Below are 21801 nucleotides of genomic sequence, written 5' to 3' on the forward strand. Positions count from 1 at the left end.
CACAGACACACAGACAGACAGACAGACAGACACACAGACAGACACACAGACACACAGACACACACACACACACACACACACACACACAGACAGACACACACACACACACACACACATGCACACACACACACTTCTGTCTGCTGTAAATACAATAATATTTGCAGTAAATCATCATATTTTCACATGCATGTATATAGAAATTACATCTTATGATCATTTAAGGGAACAAGGTAACTTTGAGCCTGTACAAATATTCAGCTACTGAGAGAGGAACTCAGATGTTTTTAGTCTTTTGGTGACATTTCTATATCAGTGAAAACTAACCGTGTGCTTCACGCCTGTGAAAATGAGACCGTCAGCCCGAGCATGTGTTTGAGGACAGCAGCAGAGTGCTCCAGGATATGAATCCCTGACACGTCACAATGAAAATAAACACACATTTGCCTCATTATGGAACAAACCCACCAACTCAGTGTCTTAGTGTGTGTAGTGACTCTGCTCAGTGTTAAATAAACCCTTTGGTTGTTACCTCCTGTAATGGATTAGTGTTTCTCTTATGACTCTGTCAGCCTTACAGTTTTTGCCCGTTGCTTGAACATTATAAACCCATGCTTAGACTAAAGTAACACAACTTGAAGCTTTTGTTACCATACCTCAAACACATGTATCCATACCTTAAACAAAAGCGCTGCTTTGCACTCTAGTTGCAATTATGCAACACACTTACTCCTTTATGCAACACACATGGTCCTGCATACTACACTCTATGTCATACATAAGACGCTTCGTTCAAAAATGAAATTTCAGGGTGCCATTTGGAAAACACATGTATCCAAAACACAAAACACATCGGGTAATTGCAACCACTCAAATACACACCTGAAGGCACTTACTTGCAAAACTGAACAGCAATCAGCCAACTACAAAAAGCCCTCAGTTTAGCCATTTCAAGAACTTTGCAAGCATGGATGGAGGGAGAGCGAGAGCAGGAGCAAGAGCAAGAGCAAGAGCAGGAGCAGGAGCAGGAGCAGGAGCAGGAGCAGGAGCAGGCAGGAGCAGGAGCAGGAGCAAGAGCAAGAGCAGGAGCAGGAGCAGGAGCAGGAGCAGGAGCAGGAGCAGGTCATGCACGGACCCATACTTCTGATGATATAAGAGCAACTTTGGTGGACCATGTCATCAACCATGGCCTGACCATGAGGGAAGCTGGGCAGAGAGTCCACCCACATCTAAGCCGCTTCACAGTGGCATCTGTAATAAGAACATTCCGACTAGAAAACAGGTATGTCGTCACCTCTCTACCTTCTACTCAGATGGTTCTTATAGCACTGTTCTACAGTATATCACATGACCATATCAAGTGTACAGGATATTGCAGGGTGCTAATGCTCCTTCTGCAGCCACAGTGGTAGTTTTTGTGAAACATACCATGATTACTTATATTGAAGTACAGTGTTGTACAGTGGATGATACAGTAAATACAGTAAAGTACTGTAAGAAAAATAAGCAAACCAATGACAATATGTGGTTGTACGTCTCTAGAATGACTCGAAGACCTTCTGGGGGAGGACGCCAACGCCTGTTCACACAACAGCAGGAACTTGCCGTTGTGGACCTAGTGAGGGCAGACAATGCCATCCGTCTCCACCAGCTACGAAAGACAATACTTGCAGACAGGCAAGTGCTCAACAACATAAACCATGTGAGCATCACCACCATCAGACGCATCTTGGGAAAACACAGCATCACCATGAAGCAGCTCTACAGAGTCCCATTTGAGAGGAACAGTGACAGGGTCAAAGGACGTCCAGCTGAATATGTACGGGTAAGTGTAACTGTCCTTTACATTTACAATACAGTATTGGTGAAATCCAGTAGCAGCTGAATATGTACCATATCAGCACCACATGGATCCATTCTGAGAGCTGCACAGGTACCTGTGTGATGGGGTGAGGGTTCTGTATGTGTAGCACTGTAGTACAGTAATATGTTCTCTGTTTTTTTTTTTTTTACAGAGAATCTTGGCCATGGATGGAGCTGCACAGCCTCATGAATTCATTTTCATTGATGAAGCTGGATTCGACCTGTGCAAAACAAGACGACGGGTCGTAATGTAATTGGCCAAAGGGCAATTGTGCACGTCCCAGGGCAGCGCGGGGGAAATATCACATTGTGTGCCGCCATAAGCCTTCGAGGGCTTCTGCATCATCATGCAAAACTAGGTCCATACAATAGCAACATATACTCACATTTCTAGATGCTCTCCATAATATAGCTGTACAGAACAGCCCAGATCAGCCCAGGTTTGTGGTGATATGGGATAATGTCAGTTTCCATCGGGCTGCTCTGGTCCAGGCCTGGTTCTCCAACCACAATCAACTTGAAGTGGTATACTTGCCCCGACATCCCTCATCTATAGCATCACACATGCAAAGTTACAGTTTCTGCCCGTTGCTTGAACACATTTTGCAAAACTTCGCTCATTGTGCCAAAACTCTAAACACAAGTAAACATGACACAACACTGGGAAATATACCATTCACATCTGTGCCAAAGTGAAACTCTACTCTCAAAACCTAAACTCTGCTATCAAAACCTACCATTCCTTTGTCAAAATGTAACTCTGTTGACAAAATGACACACACTTGCATCATATGCAAACACTTTCAGATCAGGGGGAACACACTAGTCTACTTTATATAAAACACTGCAGTCTGTGATTGTCATTGTTTATTCAGAAGGCATATTTGCAGGAGACACATTTTCAAACAACCAAAAAAAGCAAATAGGCCTACTCAGTATTGTACATTGCAGTACCATGAAGTCAGATAAAGCAAAAAAACAAAACAAACCATAATACAGTAATAGAAAAAACACTATACTGTAAACACAAAAAATCATGACAATTGTGCATACGTGGGCTCATGGATCCCGCCGTCTGTTGGGGTCTGGCCACAGGACCTCATCGACATCGCAAGCAATGTCTTCTCCCGCTAGGCACCGGGGAAAATATCCCCTTGCATGTCGAAACCATCCATGGATTGCTGTCACCTGAATGTCGCTGTAGGCCTGTGCCATTGCCTGCAGAAGAGGCATGCGGGCATGTGGTTGGCGGTCATATACACGCCATCTCCAAGCCGAAAAAATTCCTCTATAGGGTTTAAAAATGGTGAGTAAGGGGGCAAGTATACCACTTCAAGTTGATTGTGGTTGGAGAACCAGGCCTGGACCAGAGCAGCCCGATGGAAACTGACATTATCCCATATCACCACAAACCTGGGCTGATCTGGGCTGTTCTGTACAACTATATTATGGAGAGCATCTAGAAATGTGAGTATATGTTGCTATTGTATGGACCTAGTTTTGCATGATGATGCAGAAGCCCTCGAAGGCTTATGGCGGCACACAATGTGATATTTGCCCCGGGCTGCCCTGGGACGTGCACAATTGCCCTTTGGCCAATTACATTACGACCCCGTTGTCTTGTTTTGCACAGGTCGAATTCAGCTTCATCAATGAAAATGAATTCATGAGGCTGTGCAGCTCCATCCATGGCCAAGATTCTCTGTAAAAAAAAAAAAAAGAGGACATATTACTGTACTACAGTGCTACACATACAGAACCCTCACCCCATCACACGGGTACCTGTGCAGCTCTCAGAATGGATCCATGTGGTGCTGATATGGTACATATTCAGCTGCTACTGGATTTCACCAATACTGTATTGTAAATGTAAAGGACAGTTACACTTACCCGTACATATTCAGCTTGACGTCCTTTGACCCTGTCACTTTTGTAGCTGGTGGAGACGGATGGCATTGTCTGCCCTCACTAGGTCCACAACGGCAAGTTCCTGCTGTTGTGTGAACAGGCGTTGGCGTCCTCCCCCAGAAGGTCTTCGAGTCATTCTAGAGACGTACAACCACATATTGTCATTGGTTTGCTTATTTTTCTTACAGTACTTTACTGTATATACTGTATCATCCACTGTACAACACTGTACTTCAATATAAGTAGTCATGGTATGTTTCACAAAAACTACCATTGTGGCTGCAGAAGGAGCATTAGCACCCTGCAATATCCTGTACACTTGATATGGTCATGTGATATACTGTAGAACAGTGCTATAAGAACCATCTGAGTAGAAGGTAGAGAGGTGACGACATACCTGTTTTCTAGTCAGAATGTTCTTATTACAGATGCCACTGTGAAGCGGCTTAGATGTGGGTGGACTCTCTGCCCAGCTTCCCTCATGGTCAGGCCATGGTTGATGACATGGTCCACCAAAGTTGCTCTTATATCATCAGAAATATGGGTCCGTGCATGGCCTCTTTGACGACCTCCTCCTCCTCCTCCTCCTCCTCCTCCTCCTCCTCCTCCTCCTCCTCCTCCTCCTCCTCCTCCTCCTCCTCCTCCTCCTCCTCCTCTCCCTCCATCCATGCTTGCAAAGTTCTTGAAATGGCTAAACTGAGGGCTTTTTGTAGTTGGCTGATTGCTGTTCAGTTTTGCAAGTAAGTGCCTTCAGGTGTGTATTTGAGTGGTTGCAATTACCCGATGTGTTTTGTATTTTGGATACATGTGTTTGAGGTATGGTAACAAAAGCTTCAGGTTGTGTTACTTTAGTCTAAGCATGGGTTTATAGTGTTCAAGCAACGGGCAAAAACTGTAATTTTGTTCATTCAGTCAGCCTTGTGCCACTCTAGGAGGTCACCACCCAAATATGCCAGGTAGAGTCAACAAACAGGTCTTTCACCTTTTTGATGTCAAAGTGAGCTCAGTGTTTCTGTGGTAAATAACACAGAGCTGACTCATGGGAATAATAACATTATGGTGAATTTGTATTTACCCAACAGGGTTGCATGTGGTGAGTGCTGCCTTGTCTCTGAATAAAGTTCTTTTAACAGTATCCAGCAACAGAAACATCGCCACCCTCGAGATGAATCATCTGTGCTCTAAACATGTTTTGCACTTCTATATTAGCAAAAAATAAAATAGTAAAATGTTTGTAATTATTACTTTTAGCAAGCTGTTACTATGACTGCAGCCAATAAGAAATACTGACTTGCTTGTCGGAGTTCAAATTATGAACTGTAATAGCAGATCTGACATCATTTCATTCAGCACCAAACAGCTTCATGCAAAACCATCGATCTTTCCAGTGGACTGCTTCTCACATACATGGTGTTTTCTATTCTTCTCGAGCACTCAAAGGTGAGATCAAACTGGGGAGTCGCAGGCGAACAGACTGCTGGGAGAAAAGTGCGCCACCCAGCAGAGACTCTAAGCTGAAATGAATCGGATGCATATGCATTGCCTCGAAAAAGGTTTTTCGGGGTTTTTTGCGTATTTGTCACATTTACATGTTTCAGATCACAAGAACAGTTTTAACGTGAGACAAAAGTAACCTGGGTAAATACAAAATGCGGCTTTTAAATGATCATTTCATTTATTAAGGGAAAGCCATGTGTGAAAAAGTAATTTCCTCTTAAACCTAATAACTGGCTGTGTCACCCTTGGCACCAAGACCTGCAGTCACGCATTTGTGATGACTGGCAGTGAGTCTTTGGAATTTCTGGAAGATTTTTTGAGCATGTCCATATTTTTTTTTTCTTTTGGCAAATGTGAGATGAGTCTTTGAGGTCTTTGGTGGAGGTCTTAGTTATGGTTAATCACAATTAATTCATGATTAAAGTTTTGCACATATAGCTAATGTTGGTTCTGAGAAATCTTGAAATGTGCATACATCCCATAGTTCTGTTCTACATCGCTACAAATCTGCTACATTTACTAAAAGACTTCCTCCTCCTTCTCATTTCAAACCTCATCCACTCTTTACTTGCAGCTTATCCATCTACTGGGGAAACTATGGTGGCGTAAGTGAAACTGAAAAACGTGTGATGTAGACTCTCTACAGCCCAAGCTATATATATGAATGACCACTAGATGGTGGGCTGCTGCTGCTGCCAGTTGAAAAATGGATCCAAAACTACAGCTGTGATCCTTTTTCTTTTTTTTACCATGAGGAATCCAGCAAAACGTCACACCTTAGTTTAACCTGGGGGATTACCTGTAGAAGACTCGTGTACTTTGTGTGGGCATCATGAATGAGACTTCTTTACCTATGATTATTAAATGTTATTATTAGTGTAGATTATTTATTTGTGTAGATTAGTTCTTTTTAAAATTCAGGTTAGTCTGAAAAATAAATAATTCATTGTGTTCATACTTTTGTGCAGATGGTGCATACAGCTTTAGAGGGAGTGGTTTGGAAATGTTTGCCTGTGTGCTTTTATGCAATATTATTTAGTTTTTTTCTTTCACTTTCTTAAAAAACAAAGCAAAAACCCTTAAAAATGCCTCATCTCATGGCCTTTATTATTAAAAACATGAAGTAAAGGACACTCCTCTGCAAATGCCCCCCAAAATTATCCAGATACGCACAAAATGTAATGGATTCTCGTCATACCGTCCACCCCTCTTTGATCAGCAGTTTTTGCATAGTTTTTCTGACAAACAGGAGTGAATTTATACAGCTAACACAGAAATATAAGTGTGACAATAACTAAAAAAATGCTTATAAATATAATTATTGGACATTATTTTCCAATGTAATGGTCCAAGAGAGAGAGAGGGGAGGAGCCTTGTTTCCGGTCCGGAACCAAAGAACGGTTTCAGTTTCCAGGTGGGACAATAGAAGACGCGGACTTTGGTTGATGTTTTCTTTTGCTGGTTAACGATGGCTTTCCCAGAGTTTCATGCGGAATACATATAGTGTTATAATAAACTATCTGTTCGAGATAGCGACCGCTCACTGTGTATGTACACATTTATTTTAATTCTAGAAATAACTTCTAAAATCGTTTGTGGTTCACGGACTTTTGCTAGTTAGTTCGCTAACCAGCGCTACACGGGCTAAAAAGTTGGTGGCTGTAAAACATCGACACCAATAGTTACTGTTGACTTTGACAACAACGTGTCCACGGTCCGCTGTATGAGACTGCACTGCTTACACTGAGCCGAACGCTTTGCAGCTAAGCTAGCAGCGCAGCTGTTGTGATCACAGTTGGCCAGAAATGCGTGTTCCCTGCGTTAGTCCTGCTCGACCTCCTGAGACCCGAACTCTTTCATGGCATGTATTTTTAATTTCTCTTTGCTATTTGGGCTGATTGAAAACAAAGAATGATCTTTTTACCTGATGTAGTTTCTGAGAAAAATGATATCCACATATGAGGACATTCGCTTTAAATTTCGATAGAACACTAAGTTACATTTAAATAATGATGTCCAAAACTCTTTATTTGGTGTCACCGTTTTTCCTGAGTACAAAAACAAAAAGAGAAACAACAATTGTGCCTTTTTGAGCAATATGGCTCATTTTAAATGCTGTTGCAGTTCCAGGGAGAAGTATGTCTGTAACAATGTAAAAATATAGTAAAAAATTTCTGAACATCGCACGAAACATTTCTCCAAAAGTGCTACTTCAAACGTGGGAACATGTTTATGCCAATGTGTGTAAAATGTAGTATTGTGGTCTAGACAGCCCAAAATGTGATGTCCACATATGTGGACACCACGTCCTAGGAGGTTAAAGCAGTATCCTTTCAGATAATCAGAGGTGAGAGTCAAATATACAACGTTAGAAGTAAATACTACAAACAGTGCAACAATTTTCAAGATGAAAAGAAAAAGTCCAAAGTTTTGATGGTGCATCTTTAAACAAGTCAGTCCACCTCTGTTGAAATGTCCCTCTGCGGTTGTAGCTATATTTGAGCATTAGATGGTTCTAATGATATTTTGTTTCTGCAAATAGAAATAAAACTGAAGTGTAATTCACAAATAGAGCATCAACCAGTTTTGAACTTTTTTTTAATGCCCCCTCCTTTTACCCAGACCTAACAGTATTAGTGTATAATATTGAGATATAGTAAAATTGCATTATAAATATAAAAGATTTTTTAATAGTAGGATAAAAATCCTTTGCAGAATCCATGGACCTTGCCCAGTGATGTGTTTCATCCCTTGAGATCCTCTCCTGGACTTTAGCTGCACCTGCCTTCAGATACAGCTTGTTGTCTTACAGACCTTTTGGTATAGCTGAGCTTTACGGGGCATTTTGTATCTTTAAGGATTGTTCATTTGGTAGCTATAATACCTACATTGTTAATGCTATAGTTTTGACGACCCCTGGAATTACAGTCAGAAGGCTGCATTTCGACTACAGCAGCATTTCAAGTAAAAAAAAATCTTGAAAGTCACTGGAAACTTTTAAGTATTCTACAAAAATTCAAGAGGGATCCAAATAAGCGTTCAAAAGTAGAGTTCAAATGAAGTCCAATAAAGAATGAATTGTAGTGTAGTGTCGTGTTGTTGTTTAAAAGCTATTGTAAACAGTGGTGGAAGTGAGCTGGAATGAAAGTGGTTCATGGGATGCTTAGAACTTCTGCAACTCGGTGCCAAATATGTGCAGCACAGCGTTGCAAGTTTACAACGTTATCCTTGGTTTTACTCGTGCCTGTAACCTGCTTCATATTTTTCTCTACAGCTCGATGGCCTGTCTCGGTCCTCCCGTCCCATCTGCTCTTGCTTCATTTCTCTACTCCTCGCTTCCCTGTGGCTTTGCTGTAGGCCCCTCACATCTCCACGAGGGCAGGCTGGGGCTTTGGTGGGTCGGACGCTCACTGGAGGCTGGATCCCTGCTGGGGAGAGACGGGGACATTGAGTGGGCCTCAGAGTATCACGCTGAGCCGGAAATTCACAGTGAAGACGGCAAACTCGCCACAAACTTTGAGACCGAAAGAGATCAGACAACGAGAACAGAGGAAGAACAGGTAATGCTCAGTGCTCACAGTATGCAGACAGAGTGGGCTATAGTCACTATTAATACTGACTGTGCTTGATTTTGAAGGAGAAGTGTATATTTTTCATTTGGGCCTATTTTATAAATATTTCCAGATCTAAAGATCTGCACTGGCTGTCAATAAGCACACTTTCATGTCCTTACTTTCATCCACTCAGTGCACTCTGTTGATTTCAGTTTGCATCACCATGCAGTAGCAGCAGCTCTTGTGCAAAGCTAACATATAATGCAGGGAGATAATAGCAAATAGGCTGCTGTTTGGAGAGATTGTTAAAGTTGTTTGGAGTCTGATCTTGCTACTATAAGGTATTAGTGTTTGGAGAAAATCACAGACTGTATGTAAAAGATGGACATAATGAAGTGACCCTACCCGTTGTAGATTTCTCCGTACTTTGAAGCTTCAGCCTGAGTGTCTCAGCCACAGCCATGTTGGTTTTTGTTTTGGATACAGCATCCGTGAGCATATTTGGATGAGAGGGGGAACTGCTCTGATATCAGCGAGCTGCATCTATAAACTGTATGTGTGTGACTCACACATTCAGTAAAAGGACTAGATGTTACAATCCCTGACAATGCATTGCTTTAAATCGAGAAAATCTCGAGGGATGGCTGTTATGAGGAAAAGCAGCCCAGAAACTTTACCAGCAGCACACATTGTTGTGTGCCTCAACTTTCGGTGCCCGATCCGGCGGGAGGTCTGGGAAGCCGGACTCTCTACCTCCCCACTGCCTCCCAGAAAAGGGAAGAAGAGCAGAATATTTTCTTTCCTATTCTTTCATTCCTCCTTTTAGTTTCACTACTATGAGGTTAACTGCACAGTTAGGACTGGGCGATACATTGAGTTTTTAAATATATCAATATATTTTTATACGAGATACGAGATGTGACAATATCGTTTATATCGATATAGTCTATGTTACGTTATAATTATATTTGTGGAGCTGCAAGTTTGCCTCTCTTTCGTCCCCAAAAGTTGAATCTGTTCATCTGGACGTAGCGTTTTGTGGGAGAAACGTTTCGTCACTCATCCAAGTGACTTCTTCAGTCTCAGCTGACTGCAGGTTTCCCCAAACCTTATAAACAGTACATTTGCATAATGACTGAAACCAGCCCACTGAAGGAACAATGGGCTGTGAGGTCAGTTCCTTAATCATAATTATGCAAATTCCCATGACCATTGATCAACAATCACTGACCAAAACCCACTGATCAAAGACCACTGATCAATGGCCATGAGTACCATTCACAGAGAGTTGGGGAATGGCTGCAATCACAGCATTGTAAGATGGTGACAGATGTACCCTTAGGCCCCTCCTCGATTCAGAGATGGTCTTTCCCTTTTCACGTAAATGGCCTCCTTGACTCCGGCGCTCAAACCAGCGTTCTTCCCTGTCCAGGATGTGTACATCCTCATCATTGAAAGAGTGTCCACTGGCCTGTAGGTGTAAATAGACTGCAGAGTCCTGGCCTGACGAGGTTGCTCTTCTGTGTTGTGCCATCTGCTTTGCCAGAGGTTGTTTGGTTTCCCCGATGTATAAATCCTGGCAATCCTCCTGGCACTTAACAGCGTACACTATGTTACTCTGTTTGTGTCGGGGGACCCGATCCTTGGGGTGGACCAGTTTTTGGCGCAGCGTATTTTGGGGTTTAAAAGCCACAGAGACCCGGTGTTTAGAAAAAATGCGTCTCAACTGCTCCGATACTCCTGACACATATGGGATCACTACAGGTTTTCGCCTGGGCAGCGGTTGTCCTTCTCTCCTGGATCGGCTGGAGCTTTCTTTAGGCGCCTTCCCAGCTTTGACAAAAGTCCAGCTGGGATAACCACATTACTCAGGGCCTTCTTGATGTGATGTTCTTCTGCCTCCCTGGCCGCTGTGTCAGTGGGGATGGTGTTAAGCTCTGTGTTGTAGCGTCCTGATGACACCAGTTTGTGCTCCAGTGGATGATGAGAGTCAAACCTTAGATACTGATCGGTATGCGTGTGGGTTTACGGTACACGTCAGCTTTTAGATGTCCCCCATTACTGATGGAAATCTCACAGTCTAAGAAGGCTAACCTGCCACTTTTCATATCCTCCCTGCTGAATTTGATGTGTCGGTCCACCGAGTTAATGTGATCCGTGAAATGTAGTACGTCCTGAGATTTGATTTTCACCCAGGTGTCATCCACATATCTGAACCAATGGCTTGGTGGTGTTCCAGGGTAGGATAGCAAAGCCCTCTTTTCCACTTCTTCCATGTACAAATTGGCCACGATGGGTGAAACTGGGGAGTGATACGTACTGTGCTTCAACGTAATATTACCGTACTGTGTGTATATAAGGACCATAAATGGCTCCTGTTCAGAGACATGGTTACGAAGCGGATTTCAAACTCCAGGCTGTCAGTCACGCAGTAGAAGATGGGAACAGAGCAGCTGTGAAATCTGTCTTTGTTATTATGCTCAGCGTCTGTTAGTTTACATTTTGACTGCACAATTGTGAGCTCTTTGTTATGCACAAAAACAACATTGTTTTATTTTATTTATGGAACATTATTATTAAATGCTGATAATTTATTTCTGAGTAATTTCTTCATGTACATCTGCGCTGTATGTTAATAAAAGTACCTGTGTGACATCTGGGACACAGTGTGACTAAGAACTCTCTTTTTGTTCTTACTTTATGGCTTTAAGAAAATATCGAGATATATATCTTATATCACCATCCAGCTAAAGAATATCGAGATATGAATTTTGGGCCATGTCGCCCAGCCCTATGCACAGTCCCCAGGAGGCCCTGAGACAGCTGTATCAGTCAACCAGCAAAACTTCTAATGTTATGTTTTACCCTTTCGACGCCCCCTGTTGAGGCAGGCCCACCACGAGTCGATCAATCCTTGGCATGTGTCTCGCGGTTAGCTGACTGCCTTACCTGCCCAGGTGATGTCAGCCCTTTTTAACCATAGCCAGTGACTGGTCCTCTCAGCAGTGTTAGCTAATTCTCTTATAGCCTGCCGTTGAGCCTGTCCTCTGATCCCAATCTCTCTAAGCAGTTTTGCTGTTGTACGGGCAACAAAGCCCCTGCACCCCACTTCCACCGGGCGCACCTCTGTCCTCTGCCACAGCTGCCAAGTTGGCATACCGCAGCTTCTTACGCTCAAACGCCTCCTCAATTCAATTCAATTCAATTCAATTCAATTCAATTCAATTCAATTCAATTCAATTTATATAGCGCCAAATCACAACAGAAGTCGCCTCAAGGCGCTTCATATTGTACAGTAGATAGCACAATAATAAATACAGAGAAAAACCCAACAATCATATGACCCCCTATGAGCAAGCACTTTGGCGACAGTGGGAAGGAAAAACTCCCTTTAACAGGAAGAAACCTCCGGCAGAACCAGGCTCAGGGAGGGCGGGGCCATCTGCTGCGACCGGTTGGGGTGAAAGAAGGAAAACAGGATGAAAGACATGCTGTGGAAGAGACACAGAGATTAATAACAGATATGATTCAATGCAGAGGGTCTATTAACACATAGTGAGTGAGAAAGGTGACTGGAAGGAAAAACTCAATGCATCATGGGAATCCCGGCAGCCTCGTCTATTGCAGCATAACTAAGGGAGGATTCAGGGTCACCTGGTCCAGCCCTAACTATATGCTTTAGCAAAAGGAAAGTTTGAAGCCTAATCTTGAAAGTAGAGATAGTGTCTGTCTCCCGAATCCAAACTGGAAGCTGGTTCCACAGAAGAGGGGCCTGAAAACTGAAGGCTCTGCCTCCCATTCTACTTTTAAATACTCTAGGAACAACAAGTAGGCCTGCAGTGTGAGAGCGAAGTGCTCTAATAGGGTGATATGGTACTACAAGGTCATTAAGATAAGATGGGGCCTGATTATTTAAGACCTTGTATGTGAGGAGCAGGATTTTGAATTCAATTCTGGATTTAACAGGAAGCCAATGAAGGAAGCCAAAACAGGAGAAATCTGCTCTCTCTTTCTAGTCCCTGTCAGGACTCTTGCTGCAGCATTTTGGATCAGCTGAAGGCTTTTCAGCGAGTTTTTAGGACATCCTGATAATAAAGAATTACAGTAGTCCAGCCTGGAAGTAATAAATGCATGAACTAGTTTTTCAGCATCACTCTGAGACAGGATATTTCTAATTTTAGAGATGTTGCACAAATGGAAGAAAGCAGTCTTACATATTTGTTTAATATGTGCGTTGAAGGACATGTCCTGGTCAAAAATGACTCAAGGTTCCTCACAGCATTACTGGAGGCCAAGGTAATGCCATCCAGAGTAAGAATCTGCTTAGATACCATATTTCTAAGATTTTCAGGGCCGAGTACAATAACCTCAGTTTGATCTGAATTAAGAAGCAGAAAGTTAGCGGCCATCCAGGTCTTTATGTCTTTAAGACATTCCTGCAGTTTAACTAATTGGTGTGTGTTACCTGGCTTCATGGACAGATAGAGCTGCGTGTCATCTGCATAGCAGTGAAAATTTATGCTATGTCTTCTAATGATGCTGCCTAAGGTTAGCATGTATAATGTAAACAGAATTGGTCCTAGCACTGAACCCTGTGGAACACCATAACTGACCTTAGTGTGTCAATTTCTTTCTTCCGATACCGTCAGCTCAATGACGTACGCAAGTTTTTGAGAGTTAGACCAAAGGACGAGGTCTGGTCGCAGAGTAGTTGTTATGATCTCTGTGGGAAAAATTAGCCTCTGATCCATGTCCATCTGCATCTGCCAATCCCTGGCAACCTTCAACGGGCCCAGGTCTGGGGTTGAGGGGCTTGTCCTCGGCTTGTCTCCGTTCCGGACAAATACTGATGAAAACTGACGCTCCTCTTGGTTCATGAAAAGTTGAGCGTTGATGGATTTTGTTTTGCGCTCAACTTTCTCAGTTAGACACCTGAGGACCTGGCTGTGTCTCCATGTGTATCTGCCCTGAGTAAGGCTAGTCCTACAACCAACCAAGATGTGCTTGAGTGTGGCTGGGACTGTACACAGGGGGCAGGCTGGGTCCTTTCCAAACCACAGCTGCAGATTTATGGGGGAAGGCAGCACATCGTATGTTGCTCGGATGATGAAACTTAGTCTATTAGACTCCATTCCCCAGATTTCACTCCATGAGAGTTTCCTCTTTTCAACACTCTCCCAATTTATCCAGCGACCCTGCTTGGCCAGCGCTAAGGCTCTGGCATGTCTGGCTGTTTCCTCCTGTCGACACACCTCCTCCACCACCATTTTTCAATGTTCGGTTATGGATGCCTGTCGCCATCGAGGTGTTACTGCTCCAAGACCAAATCCTCCTCTGCCCTGTTGGAAGTGACCCACCATGTCACGATGTCGAAGAGCAGATTTAGCCTGTAGCACAGTTGTGGCTGGGGTCCACTTCCTTGCTAGGGTGGGAGCAGTGCCTCTCACTATGGGGTCGCGGGAGTCCGTGAGTGACATCTCAAACCTCACTTTTGCACATTTAAACTCCTCTACCAGACTAGGGATAGGCAATGCCAGTATCCCGTCGCTATAGAGTCCAACGCTGCTGAGGCATTTGGGAAGTCCGAGCCACTTCTTAACGTAGGAGCTCACTAGCCTCTCTAGTCGATTGGCATGATTGAGTGAGACCTCGTACATTGTCAACGGCCACATGTAGACACTGCTGTTTAGGGCTGGGTGAAAGACCAATCAAATGCTTGCTAAACTTAAACTACCACCTGTACTGTGTGTGAACTGCCCAGTTGAGTAACTTGAATGAGTGGAGGTGAGGCCTGTGGGGCAGCTAGCAGCTACAGCTCTCTCTGTATCAGCACACCTTTGTCGCTCCGGAGGAAAACCATAGAGTTGTTATGAAGGCGTTAAACCATCCACAGAGGCCAACACCACTCTTTGTACAGAGCTGTAAAAAAGCTTTTTAATGCTGTAAAAAGGCCCATTTTAACATGGGCCTTTTTGGAGATTGAAACGTGTTTGGAGCCAGCCAAAACTCCAGGACATGAAGTTTTTGGCACCTCTGTGTTGGCTTCATTTTTCAGCCCCGGAGGTTGCCATTTAGAGAGAACGCTAAACCGACAGTATTGAGAAGCTTCATTGACAAGCGAGTGACAACCTTTTTCAAGGTCTTCACACAAGAAGCCCCTGCATTGGTTACATTCCTGTTATTATTCTCTGCTTGTAGCCAAGAGTTACACAGAGACAGAAATCTGGCTTTATCCTCACAATCTGGAAACTTGTAGATAAGTACTTACCTCCAAGTATTTACCTGTCCAGTTCAAACATGCTAAATAGACGCTGTGTAAGGCTTCAGACATGTAAAGAAAGCTGCATGTGCAGAGGAATATATGTTGGACCAGCATGTGAATCATGATTCATGACATTGTTTTGGCTGTGTAGGAACTGTAAGCCTGACAGAGACAAAAACAAGCTACAGATCTGGATTCTGTGCATGTGATGTGTAAGGAAGTGAGGAGAGTAAACACACACTGGTGTTCCTGAAAATCTTTTCAGTGATTCTGTCTCGCAGATATAAACAGACATGGCTTAAAAGAAGACGTGGCAGCAATAACCCACTGCTGATCCAGCAAAAGTCAAACATCTTGTCCTGCTCTGCAGGCTCAGTGACATCGTAGAGCTCGAGTCCCGATGGTGGGAGGAAAAATGACAGGAGGTGCAGCTGAATGATATCACAGACTGGCAGAGCACTGGCCAGCAAATCAGCCTGTAGGGAGAGAGAACGGGTGAAGCACCAACTGAACTTTTAAATGACACTTAGGTCCCTAAGCTTTGGGACAGTGACACAGTCCTGGCTCTGCACGCCGTTAGAGTGCATTCTAAGTCGAACAATTAAGTTGTGATTGAAATGCTGACTTTTATTTTTCATTCAGGGATTTTTACAGGTACAAAATCTTCCCAGAGGCTAAACACACACACACACACACACACACACACACACACACACACACACACACACTCTCCACGACAGCTTCAGAGATTGTCTCAAAATACTTGAATTCCTGCCTGTCCAAAACATGGTTGGCATCCATGTGACTGTGCTGTCTGCCTGCTGTGACCACCGTCGTTTGCTTTTAATATTAGTAACAAAAACAAAATTGTATTTTTCGCTTCCTCGATATTGTTGATTACTGTGATCTCACCAGTTCTCCTTTGTTATTCTTTTTCCTTTTGTTTTAATGTATCTGATATTACGACCCCTTTGTTTCCAAAGCTATAAACTAGAGCTGATTTTCACATGAATCTGTTTGTAAGGTTCACTGAAAATATCTGTCACTCTGTTTTTGTTCATAGTAACCTGTAATTTGTAAAAACCTGAAAAAGTTTTTACTTTCAAAATTCAGAAATGTGTTCTTCTGGTTATTGTTGTTCATGAGCATCACTAGGGATGGAGAAAAACTGATACGGGATAATATCGCAATATTTTTCATGGTGATTTTGTGTATATATGGATATTTAATAAAATACAGTCAAATACTCTGTGAATACCACCAACGAGCACCAAACATCATGTTGCATCACATAAATCTGTGATTTACAAACACCGAGGTTCACGCCCTCTTGTTCGATCATTGGCTAACGACATGTGAGTGACAGCTTGTTAGCCAATGAGCATGCAGTTTCATACCACAGATGATCCTCCATTTTTTTCTAGAAGTGTTTTTTGGGAGCTGTGGCTGTCACCTCCCACCTGGAAGCTCCATCCATGTTTTAAACTGTGTTGGAGATCCTCTAGTCTAGCGTGTTCTCCCATCTCACCCAGTGAAAGCTGGGTTAAGCTCCAGTGCCCCGTGGTTAAGCCGTCACAGAAATGGATGAACGCACTGAATGCTTACTGCATGTAGAATGAGTGAAAAATCAAACTTGAAAAGTGAACTAAATTAGTGTCAATAAGGGGTGGCAGTCTGATTTGTTTGTGTGTGATTTTGGACTCTTTATTGTCTCGGTGTTTATTTCACAGCTCTACTTCTTCCAGCTCCTACCTCAAAGCTTTGTGATGCAGCTAAATCTCAGCTGTGGGACAAATTGTTGCTTTAATGCCCTTTAAAGCGCTGCCATGGTAAATGCATGTGATAATAGAGTTTCACTCTGCATGCTTAACATTGAGCAGAGATGGAACAAATTGCCAGTCATTAAATTTAACCTGTAGAGAAACCTTCAATTATCACATCTTTGGGTCTGAATCGTGGCTGCACCTGAGCTCTTCACATCAGCTCTGCAGTACAAAAGCAGTAAGCACTCTCCGGCAAACACGCTGATCCTGTAAGAAAAGAAACGTTCCACCCGTTAAATAGTCAAGCATCGTTCCAACAGAGTGAAGTCTCAGACCTGAATCCCTGCTGGCTGACTGAGGCATCTCATTGTGGAGTCAGCCTTGAGATGCTTCATAACGATTTCACATTGAGTGGGAGCTTTTGTCCGATGCCGTGCTGTGTCGGCAGCAGACGGAGCGAGAGCAGTAAATGGGAGTGTTTCTGCTTAATTAAGTGCAGACCCTGTGAGAAGATAATGAATCAGTGCTTGTAATTTCTACCAAACGTTTTAAAGAGAAAAAACATGAAGAGATCTGGTCAGCGATGCGTCGCTTTATCTGTGATTAATCTTTAAAAAAAAGATTTCTCACAGATAATTTGCAAGGGCACCTCAATCAATCCACGTACAAAGCACAAGCTGCCCCTCTGAGACAGACGGGAGGGTAATTATCACAATTCTGAACATTATAATAAAAGTACATATTTCATCCACGTATGGCAGAGTCAGTCCCAGTGCAGAATGGGAGACGGTGTGTGAATTATAAAACATATATTAACTGTGTTTTCCAGGCTTCAGTGGCGAAAGCAGCAACTCGAGATGCTTCCATACAAAGAGCTGTCTGGGTCAAGTAAGTCAGTTTTCCATATTAGACTTTTAATGTGATTTATTTTGGATGGTGAAATCAAACACTTCCTCCTCTCTGATTTATTGCCACTGAAATAAAAACAGATCAAATTTTGTCACGTCCATCACTGTCCTACAGGAACTGTAGTAGTGTATAGTAGACCTATGAAAACTGGGCAGGATGTAATGGGTGAGGTCAAACACTGTCCCTGCAAATACTCCTGATGCATGTGAAACAGCTTCTCTAATCATTAAACTGGCTTTCAAATGTCATGAACACGCGTGGCACCGTGTGCCAATGCCAGTGTGGCAAACCCTGCAGTCAGTGTGGTTACACATCGGTCTGGTTGGTTATATGAATGCCATGTTTACAACTTCCTGTCACAAAGAAAAGGAGCTAGGCGTTGCTGCTGTCTGCCTGCTAGCATGTGGCTGCTAACATCTTACAACCATTATCGGCTGGTGTACGTTAAATCAACAAAAAAAACTAATGAGTAGTTTAACCAACTAGCAACATCATAACTTGTGGTTGACCAGAAGTTTATTTACATTGGTTCTTTGTCCAGAAGGTAACATTAGCATGCTAACGTTGTCCCACAGACAATGCTAGCGTGCTAACGTTGTCCCACAGACAATGCTAGCATGCTAACAGTACAGAGTTGCATTTCTTAAAAAGTCACAGGCTGTATTCATTGTGAGGGTTACCTACTTTGTCCAGTATCACATTTGGACTTCAGATGCACAGTGACTGAGCTCAGGACGGATCACCCAGTAAAACAGAGGAGGCTGAACAGGCGGGACTTCCTTAAATGCAACGTCCCTTTATTTCATCAGGAACGTTTTATTTGGTGGCAGAAGTAGTTTAAAAAAGCCAAATACACGCTGTATAAAAATAACACAAGTTAGCGTGATAATTTCCATGTACCAGGGAAATAAAATGGTAAAATATTAATAATTGCTTATTCAAATGCGGGACATTGAATGATTGCACTAAAGGCTAATAATGTTATTATAATTCATGACAGTGCAGCAGGTAATAACTGTTAACATATTTCAGCACAAACCTCATGGTCAAGGACACAAAGTCTGTGTCCAAATTCATGGGCTGCATCCTCCTGAGGACCCGGCCTTCGCGGTCTACGTGGGCCGGGTCCTCAGAAGGTCGGGTAGGCCGGAAGTAAACGGCTGTGAAATGGACGGTCTAGCCTTCTGATCAGCGTCACCGCTGTCTCGGTGGAGTTTAATAAACTCGGCCGTCTGCTCCTTGCTATCTAAAATATAACAGGACACTGGCGTAAACTCTCGACCGTCTCATACTTCTGTTTAATCAGTTTTCTGTTTGACGTTTATTCAGTGGTGTAAAAACCAAGGAGGAACCCACCCGGGGGATTAATAAAGTTTTATTTTATCTAATCTAATCTAATAACTTTAATCTCAGCCAAACCAATTTACTCACGAACAAATAAAAGACTGAAAAAAGCCAAACAATAGCATTTTTAGGTTGTCTAAGTGACTTATATATTACATTTAACCTGAGTAGCGAAAGTCCGCGGTGATCTGAAAATGATGTGCCGGGAGTTGTGCCGTTCTCGGTGGCTTCAGTGACCCTCGAGCTCTCGGCTAGCTATCGAGCTGGTGGGTAACAGACGTCTCCGAAAACGTCGAAGCACTTTTCCAAATATGTGATACCTTGATAAACCGAGCAGATATTTGAAGTTTACACAGCTACATTCTCGCCTGAAAATATGTTAAAAGTTTATTTTGTGACCCAGAAAGATTAATAAAAGTAATTTTAAAACTTAGTAGCGGCCGCCATTGCCGGAAACTGGAGTTTGGCTGGGCCGCGCTCTGAATTCTGGGATATGGTGGGCCACGAAGGACACACCCGACCCATCCTTCAAATTCGGGGAAAAGGAGGACGCATTTGTCAGCTGCATTCGGAGGAGTCTGTCACTACCCGATCTGTACCGGAAACCCGATCGGTACCCCGCATGCGCGAAAGGTGTCTACTTCCGGTCGAAGCGTTTCACGATAGTTACGGGTCAGAGTATCTGTTAAGATGTTAAGAATAATAAGTATATCTTCAAATGTTTGCAATAATGAAGCATTTCAGTACAATGTAGACAAAACGAAAAATAAAAAGATAGTTACGGATCAGGACTCCCGATCCTTACTGCGCATGTGCACAGTCCGACCGTACAAATCGGGTCTACCCGATCCGTTACCGCGCATGTGCAGATGTTTTCTTCTTCTTCTGTTCGTTTAATAGCAGTTTACTCCCCAGTGTACGAGGATACCGCCACCTGCTGACCGAGCGAATGAACCCTGTTATAAACTGAATTAGCGTCATTTCAAATGCGTGTTAAATTTGATTTAGCGATAGTCGAGTGTGTTTATGCTTGTCTGTGTGGAAGGATTGATTGGAATAGTGATGATGATGTCCGCTATCACTGTCAATTGTCAGTAAACACTTAATCTGGCTGATGAATCTTCACGTGACCTATTACAAAGTCTGTATTATTAAGTCTGTAATTAGGCGCCATTCTTATTATTTTAGGGAGCTTTTGTTCAATCGGGGGACGCTGTCTGTTGAGGAGAAAAGCATGAATTTGTTTGTATACGGATTATCCATTGTTTAAATGTCCCGGTAGTCGAAAAGGAGGCAGAGCTGTTGAGAAATGCTAGGAGCTAACTGGGCGCTAACTGTACCATTCAAATATATTGAATGTCGCAATGCTGGCAAAGAGAGGAAGTGACGTAAGATTTGCGCATGCGGGGTACCGATCAGGTTTCCGGTACGGATCGGGTAGCGACAGAGTCTACGAATTTGGACAGCCTTCGGCGCGTCGCGGTGACGTAATCGGTCTACAAATGCGTCCTCAGGAGCATGCAGCCCATGAATTTGGACACAGCTAAAGTCTGTGTAATATTCATTGAGTGGATCCGTGAATATCCACCATGCATGGAGGTGATGTGATTCAATGTCACATTCAGTGTAATTTATAATTAAAGTATTCTGATTGATTGTGATTTGGTTCAGTAAGCCTTGAGTCTGGATTTTACCATCGTGACTTATACAATAGAAGCAGAAACAAGACAAACTGGGAGATGTTGATTTTCTCCTGAAAATATTCACGCTTAGATATTCTACTAGACTCAGATACGTGTTCAATGCGTGGCATGGAAGGAGAGTGGCAGCCTGGGTGGAGGCGTGTTCGCTGTGTGATGGGGAATCAGCTGTCCCTAACACCACAGGCTCCTGCTGCAGCTGCAAACTGAAACAGATATTTGGTGCTGCTGAGGTAGAAACCATCACAAGTGAGAGATTTTGACAAACTGCTTAGATGTGTTGAAGTGTTCAGATAATGTTCAGCTTTTCGTATAAAGCACCATCACGTTCAACATCTGGATGCTGGAATGGCTCCTGCATCACTATTTGAAACTTCCCGTTCCTCAGCCATCTCCCTCTATTCTGGAAGTTTCTACCACACTGAGTGTGGTTTGTTTTTTCAGTGCTGCAGCCTGCATGTCGTCCACATTACCTCCTCCTGCAGGCTGTGTACTCCACGGTTCCCTGATTGAAAACTGGACCATTTTTCTCTCACTGACTGGAAACACAAATATTACCATCTTGTCTCCTGCGATGGGTCATCAGAGACTCAAACACAGACAAAGCAAATAAAGAGTAATCAAATAGACTCTGCTGCCACATTATGCATCACCTCACATACATTATATCGGCATTCAGCCTTTTTGCCCTAATTCTCAGTAATCAGATGCAATAATGCAATACAAATTCTGGGAGTTTCTCTGATTATATACATTTTTCTTTAGTGTGTATTTCTGTTGAATTCCCCCAGCTTTGCCTGCCAGGCACCAAGCAGAGCCCAGCAGAACGTGGCGGTGCAGTGTGTGTGTGGGGATGTGTGTGAGGGCGAGTGTGTGGATGTCCGTCTGCGTCTGTGTCGGGACATCCAGCCGGGAACAGAGCTGCTGCTGTACGGTGACAGCGTGGGAAAAATGTGTTCACATGTTCGTGGTGACTCCGCTGGACATACAGGTGAGAGCAAGAA

General features: G+C 43.2%; 1 protein-coding gene across 1 annotated transcript in view; it reads left to right on the forward strand.

Moving 5' to 3' along the window:
• Positions 1–6621: 6621 nt before the first annotated feature.
• Positions 6622–21801, forward strand: part of znf408 (zinc finger protein 408) — a 44032-nt gene continuing 28852 nt past the window's right edge. Inside the window, exons 1-4 of the mRNA XM_039617807.1 lie at positions 6622–6679; positions 8540–8825; positions 17674–17732; positions 21589–21788. Of these exons, the coding sequence (XP_039473741.1) occupies positions 8544–8825; positions 17674–17732; positions 21589–21788 (541 nt within the window). The 5' untranslated portion in view covers positions 6622–6679; positions 8540–8543. The remainder of the gene's footprint in view (positions 6680–8539; positions 8826–17673; positions 17733–21588; positions 21789–21801) is intronic.

This window comes from Oreochromis aureus, linkage group 1 (genome assembly GCF_013358895.1).
Source record: "Oreochromis aureus strain Israel breed Guangdong linkage group 1, ZZ_aureus, whole genome shotgun sequence".
Taxonomy (NCBI): domain Eukaryota; kingdom Metazoa; phylum Chordata; class Actinopteri; order Cichliformes; family Cichlidae; genus Oreochromis; species Oreochromis aureus.